At 37.7% G+C, this 15,270-nt stretch overlaps 2 protein-coding genes across 3 annotated transcripts; both read left to right on the forward strand.

The window, feature by feature from the left end:
- The first annotated feature begins 1,104 nt into the window (after nucleotides 1–1,104).
- Nucleotides 1,105–2,330, forward strand: si:dkey-42p14.3 (EF-hand calcium-binding domain-containing protein 10). The gene is made up of 4 exons (XM_050073110.1): nucleotides 1,105–1,258; nucleotides 1,651–1,815; nucleotides 2,003–2,093; nucleotides 2,199–2,330. The coding sequence occupies exons 1-4, from the start codon at nucleotides 1,156–1,158 to the stop codon at nucleotides 2,242–2,244; spliced, it is 405 nt and encodes a 134-aa protein (XP_049929067.1). The 5' UTR covers nucleotides 1,105–1,155; the 3' UTR covers nucleotides 2,245–2,330.
- Nucleotides 2,331–4,086: 1,756 nt separating this feature from the next.
- On the forward strand, nucleotides 4,087–14,327 carry samm50 (SAMM50 sorting and assembly machinery component). 2 transcript variants are annotated; one of them, XM_050073990.1, is made up of 15 exons: nucleotides 4,087–4,270; nucleotides 6,306–6,416; nucleotides 7,996–8,097; nucleotides 8,199–8,286; nucleotides 8,494–8,600; nucleotides 8,863–8,993; nucleotides 9,324–9,411; nucleotides 9,861–9,989; nucleotides 10,265–10,336; nucleotides 10,957–11,043; nucleotides 12,048–12,118; nucleotides 12,386–12,452; nucleotides 12,537–12,693; nucleotides 12,919–13,060; nucleotides 14,145–14,327. In XM_050073990.1, exons 1-15 carry the CDS (start codon nucleotides 4,250–4,252, stop codon nucleotides 14,188–14,190), a joined length of 1,419 nt encoding a protein of 472 aa, XP_049929947.1. In that variant the 5' UTR covers nucleotides 4,087–4,249; the 3' UTR covers nucleotides 14,191–14,327. The 2 variants fall into 2 exon arrangements, with proteins under 2 accessions (XP_049929947.1, XP_049929948.1); XM_050073991.1 differs by having other exon boundaries at nucleotides 4,088–4,270; nucleotides 12,386–12,453; nucleotides 12,547–12,693.
- The last annotated feature ends 943 nt before the right edge of the window (nucleotides 14,328–15,270 follow it).

Here is a 15,270-nt window from a genome sequence, read left to right on the forward strand (position 1 = left end):
ACAATACACAAATGCCCATCTCATGACCCTAAAATCATCCATATAAATATATAAACATATATACACCTAAACCAGTGGCGTAAGGTAGTTGCGACACGCCCCAGTGCATGCTATTGTGCACATATTGTCACATGATCAGGGTCTTGACATTGGATACATCAACATACACATCACATAACTGATCACTCCATATCTGTAAATGACAAAAAACACCAAAGAAAATAAGAAATTATTAGTTTAATTTAACAATTGTAATAGTTTATTATGGTTTATTTGGAATAAGCAAATCATTTTGTTATAGATGCTACTATTTTGCAAAAACAAACAAAAACCCCCAATGAAGATGGTTTTGCCTTTTTCGAGGAGTTCTTCTTTGAACACAGGCATATTTCAAAGTTGGCAATCACTCGTAAAGGCCCATTCTCCACCCAGCATATTATTGGAGGGCCCACTCTCTCTGGGTCCCCCACCTCAGGGACACTGATGCAACTGCATTGTCTTTACTGTCCATATTTATGCCCTTGACCTAAACACACTTTGCTTTATGTCTACAGTAGGCCTATTTCATAATAAATGTGAAGATTGACAACAGTGGGCTCAAAAGGTGACTCAGTTTTATTTTCACACCACCACACTTCCCTCTTGTAAATATAGACTCACAGAGGTGCAGGCGTGGACTATGATGAAATTATGGGCTGTATTTAAGCACTGTGTCACTTTATGATCTTTAAATATGTCTTAAGAAAGGTCCTTGAAACATCAACACTTTTTAATACATCAATGCAGAGGTAATAAATGTGTTTGTGAATTCACCTTTTTTCTTCTGGGGAACAGATTATCTGCAACACAAAGAAGACAAAGCAAGTTGTGTGTTGCTTTTCACTCATTCTGACAAGCAACGTGGAGACATCGCCTTTGGGTTTAGGGACTTATGAATATTTTTTCTGTTTTTTTTCTTTGACATGTTGTAGTATAAAATCCTCATATTCATTATTCAAAAAATTAAAATAATAGTTAATTGCAGCCGCAATGAAGAATACATGATTATTTAACCAAGAGCTGATTAGAGATCTGTTCTGTTTTGAGTGCGCACGCTCTAACCGTTGGATGTTGGCGTATCATAGCAACAATTGTAAACAGCCGTGAAGTGAAAAGATGGCGACGCAGAGGGAGAAAGACGCTGAAAATTATCTCAAGAAACACAAGATTATCGAGCTGATGGACAACCTGACCAGCATGCTCTTCTTCTACAGACCTGGTCAGAGATGATTTTAATCTGTGTGTGTGTTACAGATAAAACAACATGAACATCCGGTGCTGAAAAACTCTGCGTGTTTACGTTAGCTAGCTCTAATTATGACACACATGCTAACAAGTCATTAATTAAACCTATTATGTAACTATATCTGTGCTGGATTAGGATTACATTCTATCTATTCTATTTCTGTATTTAAATACAACACCAGTTTTGCATTGCTATATTTACCTACTTAGCCTATTGTTCATATTAGTTTTTTTGATACTGTAGCCTAAATATTTTGGTTGCTGCAAACTTGTCCAAAAGTGTTCAATAATTTAACCGTCATCACCAGAAACATGACTGGTGCACCTCAGCAGCTCTGATTTACTGTGATTTCTTCCTTCACTCAGAGAATCCCAGAGAGTTTCTTGTTGAGCAGCTGGAGCAGCTGAAGCTTTCTCGTCAGAGTGGTGTCAAAGGCCCACATCTGTTCAACAGTGCCAACCTGGATGCAGTTTTCGGGATACTGGACCCCACTAATCAAAATTACATCACCTTTGCACAATACAAGCATGGTGAGCACAGGGTGTGGTCACTACATTAGGCTCTCTTGTGCAAAGAGACTAACACTGCACACACTTTTCAATACGATTTAACACATAATTGTCATTTACTGTAGATCAGTGGTTCCCAACTGGTGGGTCGCGGTCCAAAAGTGGGTCGAATTAAAAGAAATACTCACAGAGCCTTTTCCCCCCACAGCTCTGACCACACTGGGCATAAAAGACATTAATGAATGTCCTGAAGGTGTAAATGAAGACAAAATATCCCATGAGACCTTCAAAACAGAAGCGTAAGAGCAGCTTTTAAAATCCAAACAGCATGACAATGACAATATTCACAAGCATTTTAAATTCACCACTATAATGAAGATCATTTTCCTACTGTTTTGTTACAGGATTCAAGGCCTGCGGAGATGCTCAGCAACATATGAACAAGTGTAAACTTTGACGTTTTCTTCCTTATGTGGGATTGTGTTTTGTAAAATGAGCAAATTTGATATAATTATTATTATTAAACTGTTAATACGTATTCTGATTCAGGTAGTTTTCTTTTAAGTATTTGCTAGGCTTTTTACACTAAAATCAAAATTGTTAAATTATATTGTGAAATTTCTACTTAAAAGAGGAGGTAGCTTTGTGTCAAGAAACAACGCCATGTCAAGGTGCAATATGCAACGAGACACAACTGTATCTGAACAGGATAACAGAGTGAGCCTGCTACAGGTATTGTACATCCTAAGCAGGGTTGGACATTGGCACCAGCCACCAGCCAAATGCTGGTAAAATTTTCAAGTGGCTGCTAGATTTGCTTCAATCACCAGCCAGCCAGCCAAAAACAAAAAACAAACAAACAGTAATCTATTTGGTGGCTCGTACAGTTTGGAATCCACCAGCCATGGTGGCAGACTGACAAAAAGTTAATTTTTAACCCTGATCCTAAGTCTGCGTCCCAGCTCTGCTACTTCTGAACGATTGTTTTCCTTTCCTACTCTTATACTGAAATAAAATAATCTCCCAGTTGTTTAAACTCACACAACTGGTCAGTTAAACAATGTCTCACATAGAAAATGTATGTGAAACTGTATCCAGTTTTCACATAACAAGACAATACTTTGTTTACTCCTTAGCATCACCTTGCCTAAAACATGATTATGAACACAGTGTACAATAATGATAATGATAATAATGATAATGATACTCTTGTATACATATTCTCCTTTTTAGGGTACTCTATATTGTAATAAATCCATCTTGCCATCTAACCTGCATAGATGTAATTAGAAAGTTGGAGGGGTTTTGGGTCTGTATCTTCCATTATATGAAAACCAAACAAACAGCACAAGTGTTATTTTGTTTTTGTTTGTAAGTAATAGTGCCTATTGGAAAAAAAAGATAAAAAACAGCCTGCTATTATTATTATTATTATTATTATTATTAAATTAATTAAAATTACTTTTTTTTTTTTTTTTTACAGAAACATGGTATTATCATTATCATCAGCTGTACTTATTGGTGACAAATTCAAAAATAATACGATATGATGCTGTTTAATTTAATATATAAATATAACAGAAAAACTGTAAGTAGAAATTGTAATAGTATACATTTCTTTTTACAAAATGTATGTATTTATTTCTCTCTCATTTTTGTATTTATTATCATTTCTTATCAAATTAACTCAAAAGACTCTTTAAAATATGATTGCTCTCTGAATTTTAAATGACGAAGCTCTTAATTTTATTAACTGTAATTGTTAATTTTTTTTACAGAAACATGGTGTTATCATCATCATCATCAGTTGTACTTATTGGTAATAAATTCAATGATAATATGATATGATGTCATATAGTTTAATATAATTATAAGAGACAGTGTCAGTAAAAATTGTGGTAGTATACATTACTTTTACAGAAATATTTTTTCTCTTTCGTATTCATTATTATTATTATTTTTTTTAATTAAATTAACTCAAAAGACTTAAAAATGTGATTGCACTCTGAATTTAAAATGAAGAAGCTCTTAATTTTATTAAATGTATTTTTATTTTATTTTTATTTTTTTTACAGAAACACGGTGTTATCATAATCAGTTGTACTTATTGGTAACAAATTCAAGCAACAAATTCAATAATAATCCGATATAATGTATAATTTAATACAATATATTTATAACAGTGTTAGTAGAAATTGTGGTAGCATACATTTCTTACATATTTTTATTTTTTCTCGCTCTTATTTTATTTTTATTTTATTTTATTGTTGAACATTTTGCAGCGTTGGTGTGTTAAACGCGCACGAGTAGAAGGCGTGGTCAGGAAGTGACATGGCGGACTCCTTATACGGAGCCTCGTCGCCTTTCTCCGGTTACTTGTAGGTGAAATTAGTGAGTCTTTTTCCACGTGAAGTTTGGCCCATATTCACCGAGACAGCGCCCTGCGGAGCTCAGCATGGGCACCGTCCACGCCCGGGTAAGGAAAAGTCCGGTGACCGTGTTAGCTACGATTGTGACCTCTCCGTGTGCTCAGTGGGTTACAGATAGAGCGGCCAGTGTGCTGCAAGAAAAGGCCAGACTGTACATTGAACAAGGTCCACCAGGGCACAGGCTGGCAGCTCTGTGACAAGACACTGATAATAAACCTGTTAGTTAGTTATAACTTAAGTTTAATGTAAACTCACTGTCTGCTGTGTGTTATAGACGGAAACTGACAGTAAGGAGAGTAGTGACAGATGCTAGAGGCTCCTCCACTCATTGTAGTCCTGCTGCAGTCAGCATGCTGTTGGATAACAGCTCGTGCTTACTACTGTACTCTCTTAGTGTTGTTTACACCAGTGCTTACTCCTTATTCATATCCATTCATCTTTTACAGGGCTGTAGCAAGGGTTTAAGAAATACTGAGGTCCAAGGGCCTAACTTTTCAGGAAGGAGGGGAAAATGAAAGTGGTGGTTTGGGGATCTCTGCCAGGAAATTTTAACGTCAAATACGTACTTTTCTGCCCTCTGGTGAATTTTTCTAGACCAATTTGTGCCTTTTCTGCATCAGTTTGTGGCTTAAATGATGTAATTTTGTCAAAATAAATCCTCTGCTACTGTCATGTTTTTATTTTGTATTAATATGTAGGGGGACATATCCTCTGCATCCACACTGCAGAGTTAAAAACTCCAACTATGCATGTTACTGTACAGGAAATTAAAAGCTGTGTACTTTTCCTTTAACCTCCAATCTCTTAGTTTTGCTCTTGGTGGACATTTAATCATACGTTTAATTCCTGTCCCAATGAAGCAGTTTCCATTTTTCTCACTATATTTCCCATTATCCCAACGAATAATATTTTACTATATTTTCTATCAATTGTATCTCCCTGCATAGAACTGAACCAATACATTAATTTATGGATAAGTCAACTTGTCAGCAGCTATTTTGATTATTGATGATGATGATGTTTGTGTATATATGCACAGTTTGTGTGTATATACATAGCTTGTGTATATGTGCATAGTTTGACAAAGAAAAAAACACATTTGTCATGATCGGGTAAGGATATAAAGATGAGATTATTTTTTGAATAAGGTATATATAGATGAAGTTTTATTTGCCAAGTAGTTTTGTAATTATTTTATTTCTTGCTGCAAGACAAATATTATTGGTAATTAATTTAATATATTAGAATAGGTCTCGGAGAATCAATTATTGTACTGCGTTATAATAATGGGGAGCTACATAAATGACTATGATTAATAATTGGAGAAGGGGCGGGAATAAATTGGTTTGTACTTCCTCCCACTCTTTTTAGGACATGTGAATCAAATCATAATATGTTGTTTTCAGTTTTTATGCTTCCTTTAGTAACCTATATGATGATGATTATTACCTGTATGATTATTTTGTTTATTTGCTACTTTCATGGTTGATATAAACAGCTTCTAACTAATGAATCTTTTTCACCTTATCAATCATCTTTACAAGCTAATATGTCGATCATTCTCTGGTTCCAGCTTCTCCAGTGAGATGATTTGATGCTTTTCTCTTATTTATTTGTTGCTAACTGAATATCTTTTGGTTTCCGTCTGTTTGTCAGACAATGAACAAAGACATTTCAAGATGTCATGTTGGACTGAACATTTTTTCTGATATTTTATAGACCGACATACTGATCTGTTAATCGAGATAAATAGCTGCAGATTAAGCAATAGCAAAGAATAATCATTATTTGCGGCCCTACTCTGATTCTGGGAACTTAACTGTTCTTGAGAATACTAAATTCGGTTGGAGTAGGCTTGATTAGGTCCAGCATAAGAACACCCAACATGTATAGTATCTATGTAATGTGCGAATGTAATGTCTTTGTGTCATTATTAACCCCCGATATTTTGACATAACCTCAGTGTCTTCAGTTTTATCTACAGCCCTTGAAATCTTGTTGTATCTCATTTTACTTATATTAATTCATTTAACATGCTCTTGATTGTGATTCTTATTTCCTTTCTCATATTTTGTGTTGCAGAGCCTGGACCCTCTGCCCATGCGAGGGCCAGAGCTAGGAGTTCATCCTGACGACATCGAGGCACCAGATATTGATCAGGAGCCGAAGCAAGAAGTTCTTGAAAACAAGGATGTAAGCTTTGTTTTGTTCCAGGCAGTAATTACACCAGACTCTTACACTATGATTCTCACATTACCAGACCTGTCTCCACACTGTGTTTGCTCTGCCAGCACATGAAATGGGAATTCCCTGCTGTCTCGTATCCACGACACATTTCAGAGGTCTAGTGTGTAGGATTTAGAGGCATCTAGCAGTGGCGTTGCAGATTGCATCCAACTGAAACTTCTCCCGTGTGCCAAGCGTGTAGGAGAACAATGGTGGCCAATGTGAAAACGCGAATGGCCCTATTTAGAGTCTGGGCTATAGTAGAAACAACATGGCAGGCTCTGTGTAGGACACCCCAGTCTGTATGTAGATATAGTCCCGTTTCCACCAAACACTTTGGGTATAGTAGCTTTGGAACCAAAAGTAACCCTTCAGACATGACATGGTCTGTGTAGCGTTTCCATCACAAACAGTCCTCTTAAATGTGGGCGGGTTGTTGTCACTCACTGCTCCGCCCAGCACTGACTGTATTTCCTCCTTTATCAGTCTGCACCTCGTTTATCGTCCACAGAACGAGGCCGCACGCCGACATCTTCAGGACAAAATAGAACAGGCTGCAGTGAGAGTCTCTCTCCATGGGATATTTAAAAATAGCAGGTTTGTGCATTTAGTCCTTCTCAGGCAAGCTCAGGGGTTTAATGTTGCTGGAGCCCACAGGAACGACGCTTCGCAACACTGTTTTTTTTCTCCAAGTGACGATTAGAATATATACAGTTCACTAAAGTTAGTTTAAAATTAATATATATTTTTAAACGCTTGAACATCCACTCATTACTAAAATTGTATGTCATATAAAAACTAATGGAATGGTCAAAGTTGTCATATTGAAATTTAAGGTGTGTTGATGGATCCACGTCGTCAACTCATGTATTGAGTAACGTTACAAGTTAACGTTCCACCTTAAATTTCGCTGGCAGTCGGCCCAGTGAATTAAGTTATTTTTCTCAGACTCCAGCTGCTGTGAGAGGCAGCAAAACATCATTTCATTTTATAGTTACAGTTTACTAATAAAACTCTCCACAGTATGAACAGTGGTTACATTAGCTTCAAAACCAGCCACAACTCAGCCCTGAGCAGAGTGACTGTCCTCTATTGACCAATCAACAGACTGCAGTGTCCACAGCTCCACCTTTTAGTACCAGATCTGTGTGCTAGGTACCCCAACAGAGGGGGGACCAAAAATGGGCACGGTACGAAACGGTTGCATTAGTGCCATCCACGACTTATCACAGTGGAAACTGAAAAAAAGCACATCAAACTGAACCGTACCGCACTGCTCGGTGGAAATGGGCTATAATGTAACGAAAACAATGATCCTTAGTTTCAGGTGATTATAAACTAATTAAAACATAGTTGTATTATATTCCATTTCTGCCAATATGTCCCCCAAATCCTTCACATGGGACTTTTAATATGAAATAGCCCTCTGAAATTTTTTTTACTGGCTGTATATTTTATCATTGAAACAATAATACTGGACTTAAAACCATGTACAAATGGAAGAAACAGCATCCAATTGGCTAATAAGTGTTCTTTTTTTCTTCAGGTTGTAGTTCAACGAGTGCACATAGATGGGCTCGGAAGAACGAAGGAGGACCTGTTGACTTATGAAATCGCAGAAGTTTTCCGGGCAAAGAACTTGATTGATGTACGTACATGTCAATACAGCTGTATTAATTAATGCTTGTTTGATTTATGCTTGTGAGTAGCCGATACTGGCATCAACACACGGTTCAATTTGTTGTGCAGGTGATGCGAAAGTCCCATGAAGCCCGTCAGAAGCTGCTGCGTCTTGGTATCTTCAGAAAAGTTGAAGTTGTTATTGACACCTCACGAGGTACTGTCACTGCACAGTCTTATACAGTTACGCACAGACACTTGGCAAACATGTGTACAAATTATAATTATTATTTTTTTTGTTGAACATTGAAAGTGAGTTAATGATAATTGTCTGTTACATACATCAAAACATGAGATATCGATTATTATTTCAAACCAGACATAAAATAATCATGATATTCTGTTTGTTTACTCTTCTCCTCAGGTGAGGATGCTCTTCCCAACGGCCTCGATGTGACTTTTGAAGTCACAGAGCTGAGACGGATGACGGGCAGCTACAACACCATGGTTGGAAACAATGAAGGAAGCATGGTGAGCACTGTGATGGCTCATGTCACCATCTGCTTTCTGATAGATTGCATACTGTTTTAGATCTAATCATAATACACTTGTTCACCCATTTCTCTCTGTTAAGATAATTTCCAATGTTGACGTCAGCTTTAGTTTGTAGCTTTGTCTTTTTATCCATTTATTTTTTTCAGACAGATTCCTTTTTTGTCTGATGTTTTCATTAGTTTGATTGTCTCTAAATACAGAATGGAATCGTTAATCACCTCACCTGCTTTAATTCCAGGTACTCGGCCTGAAGTTACCCAATTTACTTGGTCGGGCAGAGAAAATGACCTTCCAGTTCTCCTACGGCACCAAAGAAACATCCTACGGCCTGTCCTTCTTTAAACCCCAACCAGGAAACTTTGAACGCAAGTAAGATATAAACAACTTCATACAATAAATATGTTTTTCGGGCTAATCCCCTTGATGCATGGTGTGCAAATGTGTCTTCTGTATCTGCATATATATATACTATATACTATACTTATTGTTTTGCTATAAGTTCTGCAATTCATATTACTGCCCTTTTTATCTTTGTGGTGTGACATTAGGCAGATGTAGTGACTCTGCTGGTACTTGAGCTTTAGTGAGGAATTATATGGCTGAGCAATCTATGCAGTAACTATAGATGGTTATATTTTGTAATCACAAAGGAATCCTAGCAGGGTGTTGATATCTCTTCTTTTCTGTCTTCATTTTCAGTATCTCACTCAACATGTACAAAGTAACAGGTCAGTTTCCATGGAGCTCACTGAGGGAGACAGATCGAGGCATCTCCGCAGAACTGAGCGTAAGTATTTGTTTCTGTCAAAGTGCCTTTTTTTCTCCACATTTTGTGCAGTTAAAAAATGTTTTGACATAAAAAATGTTGCTTTAATTCTCACGCTACCTTGCACATTTAGATTTTAATATGTCTGAAAAAATGAGCTAAAAAGAATCATAATATAAGGCATCAAAATGTTCTGTTATGGTCCATAAAGTCCAGTTTCCCCACTGGAGTTTTGTTCCTTAGAAACAAAGATTTTAGATTTTGCTTTTGACCAGTTTCACAAATATTTATATATTGTTTATAAATGGACAATGAAAGAGGCCTACCAACAGAAGCCTTTTACAGAGCCATTATTTTTTCTGTGTTTTAAGGAGACAATTGTTGCTACGTTACAAATAAAGTATGCTGTTTGCTCATTTACTGCATGAGATCTGTATTAACAAAAGTAATAAACTGGTGTCTTTTTACAGTTCCCTCTATGGAAGACCAGTCAAACCCTGAAGTGGGAAGGAGTGTGGAGAGAGCTGGGCTGTCTGGCTCGCACTGCCTCATTTGCCGTCCGAGAGGAGAGTGGCCATTCCCTCAAGTCGTCTCTTTCGGTATTTCTCGCTTACTTTACATTGAAGATTTCATTGTGGGCTTTGAAATAGCTAAAGAGATTCATGAAGTCTGCTGTCAGAGAGTTAATGGCAAAACTGTTACTCAGTGCTTAAGTTAGCGTTTTCAGTGTTCATGCACAACTCATTCCTGTAACATTGTGAGGGGGATAGTGAATGGTTGATTTGATTTATGGTTAGTAGTGGGAAAGGACACACTGTCATAATAAGCCAGTATTTAGCAGCAGTTTTGTGAACGATGCTGTTTTGTTTTTCAGCATTCAATGGTCATCGACACCAGAAACTCCTCCATCCTTCCCAGGAAAGGTGGACTGTTGAAGATCCATCAGGTTTGTTGTTTAACATTAAAGGGTAACTCTTTGATATTTTAACCTCAAAAAGTGACAAATGGGAACAACAGTTTTGAAAGTGGTCCAGTATTAAGCGAGATGGCTATAACTGGCAGCAATGTAAACACTCAGGTCATTTTGCACCATCAAGTTAAGTGCTTGTTTTTGCCACTGACAGGCTCAGATTGTTATTCTAAGTGTCTGACAACATTATGCAAAGATCTTTGCAGAGGTCAACATTTGGTACTACGTTCCTTTTTGTATAACCAGAAACAGCCCCGAAATCGTCATGGCCAAACCCACCAGTTGTGGAAGGGATCCTCTCCATAATGGTGTCAGACAGAATATTAATCTGAGCCTGTCAGTGGCATGTCTTTTAGTAGACATTAATTGACAGTGCCAAATGCTGCAAGTGGTTACTTTATAGCCTATTTTGCTGGTGTGGCTCGCTCAATACTGGACTAATTTCAAAAATTCTTGTTCCCATTATTCACTTAAACACAAAAACATGAGAAAATAGGGTCCAAATTGAAAAATACCTAAGTTAGCCTTAAAGTCAGAGCTTTTTTCAAACATTATGTATGTACATCTGGGTGACATTTTGTGTTGCGGTTCTGTAGGAACTTGCTGGTTACACTGGGGGAGACGCCAGTTTCCTGAAGGAGGACTTTGAGATCCAGCTCAACAAAACACTCTTCTGGGACTCGGTGAGATTTTCCATTTCAGCCTATAGCAAATTATTTCATCTAAAGGCACAAAATACAGTTCAGCATTAGGCAGTTTAAGGCCCTGATCACATGAAAAGGGTTTTGCAGGTTCCAAAACGCGAGGCGCACTGTACTTCATTTTTTCTTTCAATGAATGCCACTAGTGAAAATACGCATGCTAAAATGTTGAGGCAGAGGGTACTTGCTGTAGCTCTGGTTTTGGGTGAGAGGCTGTCAGCAGATAAACGGAGATCTGTGTGGGTACATGAGACCCTAAAAAAGAGGGTGGATCACAGGGAGTACCACCAGTTGGTCCAGGAGCTTCATCTCCATGATGGCTGTTCCAGGCATATTTTAGGATGACTCAAAGGCTGTTTGACTACCTGCTGTCTATTGTTGGGCCTAGCGTAACAAAAATGAATACTAACTACAGGGAGTCCATTAGTCCTTCCGAGCCAATGAGCACCATCAGTTTCTCCTCCATTGTTTACCAACTGTGAACTTGTTGGCGTGACCACAAAATCATCCGAGTGGACAATGGGGGGAAAAAAGCAGAGATGACATAAAGCGCTTTTCCTCCCTGCGTTGAAGTTTTTTTTACTCCAGGAGTTCAGAACTCTCTGGCATCTAGAGCACAGAAACGCAAGGTGCATAGCAACACAAAAACAGCGAGCAAAAAGCTTTATTTTCATTTAAAACAAATGCAAAAAGCCGCCACCAGCTGCTAAAACGCTTTCTGTGTGATCGGGGCATTACTGGGCCACAGTCCCAGTAAAGAATACAAGTAATATATTCAGGCTTTTGTGAGAATGGTCTGATAGCAAAAAAATTACCTAAATGACCAACAGACTAATTTCTAAAACCACTGGTGTAGTCCTTCTCGAATCAGGCATACATTTTTAAGTTAAGAAACAAAAAACATAAATACTTTGTTGGTTAGTTTGATGTTTCTGTCATTCTGTGCACGAGTCAAGCTCCTTAAACCCTTTGACTTTCTCCTTCAGGTCCTTTCTGCCTCATTGTGGGGCGGTTTGCTCCTACCCATTGGTGACAAGCCAACAAGCATAGCAGACAGGTACAGAAACACAGTGCACCATCCTATTGACATTATCTCCAAGACAAGGGGTAAAATCTTGACGCCCCCTTTTTTCCCTAAATTTTGTTTTTATTTTCTATTGCTGGATTACTTTTTTTTAAGTTATGTCTGTTTCTATGATTTCTGAAGTTATGGATGTTCATTTGCAATAGACATTGCAGAAATTATAAATATCCTTGAAAAGTGTAAGTGGCACTGATTCTAAAAATCATTTGTATGTTTTATGTGTCATTGTCAACCTCCTAGGTTCTATCTAGGTGGCCCCACCAGTATCAGGGGATTCAGTATGTACAGTATGGGCCCACAGAGTGAAGGTGAGACATTAACTTGACTCAGTTTCTCGGTCACCAGACTAAAGTTTGATAGTTAATTGAAAGTTTCTTTTGCTGGAATTACTGATATGGCAGGCGACTACCTGGGAGGAGAGGGCTACTGGGCTGGAGGCCTCCACCTCTACACCCCTCTACCCTTCAGACCAGGCAGGGGGGGCTTTGGTGACCTCTTCAGAACACACTTCTTCCTCAATGCTGGAAACCTTTGCAACCTCAACTATGGTGAGTAGCTGCAAACAGAATAAGCACCGATGTTTTATGGACCTGACTTTGATATTGATGACTGAATTCTATAGGAATGATTGGGCTGAATCTTGCTCTTATTTAGTTCAGGTTTGGACAGAGGTGCGTCTTGATTGGGTGAAGCAGAGCTCCAACTGTTAAGCAGGATTTTGCAGATGCCCTTTTTCTCTGTCTGACTGAGGTTCTATGTTTGTTTTTACTCAGGTGAGGGTCCACAAGCACATTTGAAGAAGCTGGCAGAATGCATCCGTTGGTCTTATGGACTGGGCATTGTGCTGCGTTTGGGGAACATTGCCAGACTGGAGCTGAATTACTGCATTCCCATGGGAGTCCAGAGTGGAGACAGGTAAGGCTGGTTAGTTTAGTTTTAGGTGGGATTTGTAATTTCACCTATTAGATTTACTTTAAAAGCATTTTAAGGCATACTATGCAGGATTTGTGGCTTTCTGTTTGTAAATACAACATTCAAACTTGGCCCCACCAATGAGAGAATAGTCAGGCAAGCTAGAGAGTGAATGAAAAGAGGGAGCGGTGTGGCTGAGAACAAAGCAGTGAATCAGAGAAATAAAACGTTATTTTCTGATTGGTTCTCAGCGGTTATGTTTTAAAGCACAAACACACACATACCCACACCTCCGCACAACCCTGCTGGAAGGTGCTGCATGGCTAGATTTTTGTGTGAATTCAGCTTGAGGGCATGCTTGTGTGTGTGTGGCTCAACCTCGCTTTCAATCAGACAGACAGATCTGCTGCTCGCATCCACAGAGCAGAGGAGGAAGACAGCTGGTCACTATGTGTTTTATAGAGTCCCCCGCCCTTGCGCTGCTATTGGCTAAGGGCCTACACACCTCTACCAAAATGTCACGAACAAACCAAGATAAGACGAAAATAAGACAATACAGGCAAAAGGCAGGTTCTCTGCAGATACAGACACCACCACACACTGCTAGTGGGTGGTAAACAGTGATTGAGAGGGATAACTTTTGCGTGATTCTATTCATTTAAAGGAAAATCCTGCATAGTATGCCTTTAAGGTGCAATTGGTATACTCGATGTACAGTTGCCCCCTGCAAACAGACAATTAATGATGTAGTTTGAGAAGACTGCCTGCACAGGTGCGTGTCTTCCTCTTAGGCAGTGTAACTCTCATATCTGCTTACATTTGTGAAACACACTTACAGGCTTATCAAACCAAATGTAGTATATATTCAGCAATGTCAAAACCTTGCTCCTTCAAAGTTAGGAAGCAGATCCATACAGAATAAACAAAAGCATTTTCTGTGCAGTAAAGCAGATGCACATTATAACATTGCACAGACATGGTAAGACAACTCTAAACATGTTCCATGTCTAGTGTCCTTAAAATGCACAGGAAATAATCTGATTCTTGGTTTGCTTTGATTTCATTAAAGTTTCTCTGTTCCTTGCAGGATATGTGACGGCATCCAGTTTGGAGCAGGAATCAGATTCCTGTGAAGCCACATTTCTTGGGTCTGGAACCTTCTTGTGTTTCAACATAAATGTTATGTCAGAAACATTTTATTGGAAGAGGAAATTGCTTGTACAGAATTGTTGTTGCGACTCATTAGTTCAATTAAAGTGTTTGCACTGACTTTCTGTTTTAATGCATCTTTTTTTTCTTTTATCATATGTGATCAGAGGTCAAATAAGATAAGATAAGACAAGATGAATATATTGTTATCAGTATTATACAATTAGCAAAAACCTGTATTGCTTGATGAGGACACCTCTAAGCTTAAAGAATGATCTCACTGCTGTTGAATTTTTTCACAACCAAGTTTCAAAGACCAAAACTTTAAAACACAAAGTCAATACCTGTTTATTTGTCATGCAGACAAAAATCAGAATCAGAAACTGTTTTTATTGCCAAGTAGGTTTGCACTTAAAAGGAATTTGTTTTGGTGTTGGTGTATAACCATACAGTGCAAAAGTCAGAAGACATAAACTCAATTTTTTTAGACTTGATTAAAGTTACATATATGAACAAATTATGGCTATTATACATTTCAGAAAAGTATAAACATTTGTTATCTTATTATTAAAAAAAAAAAGTGTTTAAAGATATGGTAGCCACACTGTAAAAATAAAAAGTAGAATACAAATAATTTAAATATAATCCATTAATAAAATAATGGGACTTCTGTCAATATAAGCCTTACTGATTCATCTGTTTGTGATTTTTCCCCCCTAACTTTATTGAAAACGGTGATTTATACAGGTCAGGTATACAGACAAGTCAGACATCTTAAAAAATGTCAAAAAACAAAACAAAAAACTAGTTCCAGACAGGAAATGACCAATAAGAAAAGAAAGAAGAAGAAAAAAACAGAAAAAGAGACAGTGTTTCAAATAAAATAGTAGACAAATTACAAAAAAATCAAGTTACAGCGATGTGTGGTCGATATACTTTTCTTGTTATTTACATGTTCAGGAGAATTCAATAAAAAAAAATATATATTAAAACATACTTTTTAACAAGGGAATGATTTTACAATTTTAGATTTGCATATATGAAATTTACCTAGTAGGACCAAT

Source organism: Epinephelus moara, chromosome 20 (genome assembly GCF_006386435.1).
Source record: "Epinephelus moara isolate mb chromosome 20, YSFRI_EMoa_1.0, whole genome shotgun sequence".
Lineage (NCBI taxonomy): Eukaryota > Metazoa > Chordata > Actinopteri > Perciformes > Serranidae > Epinephelus > Epinephelus moara.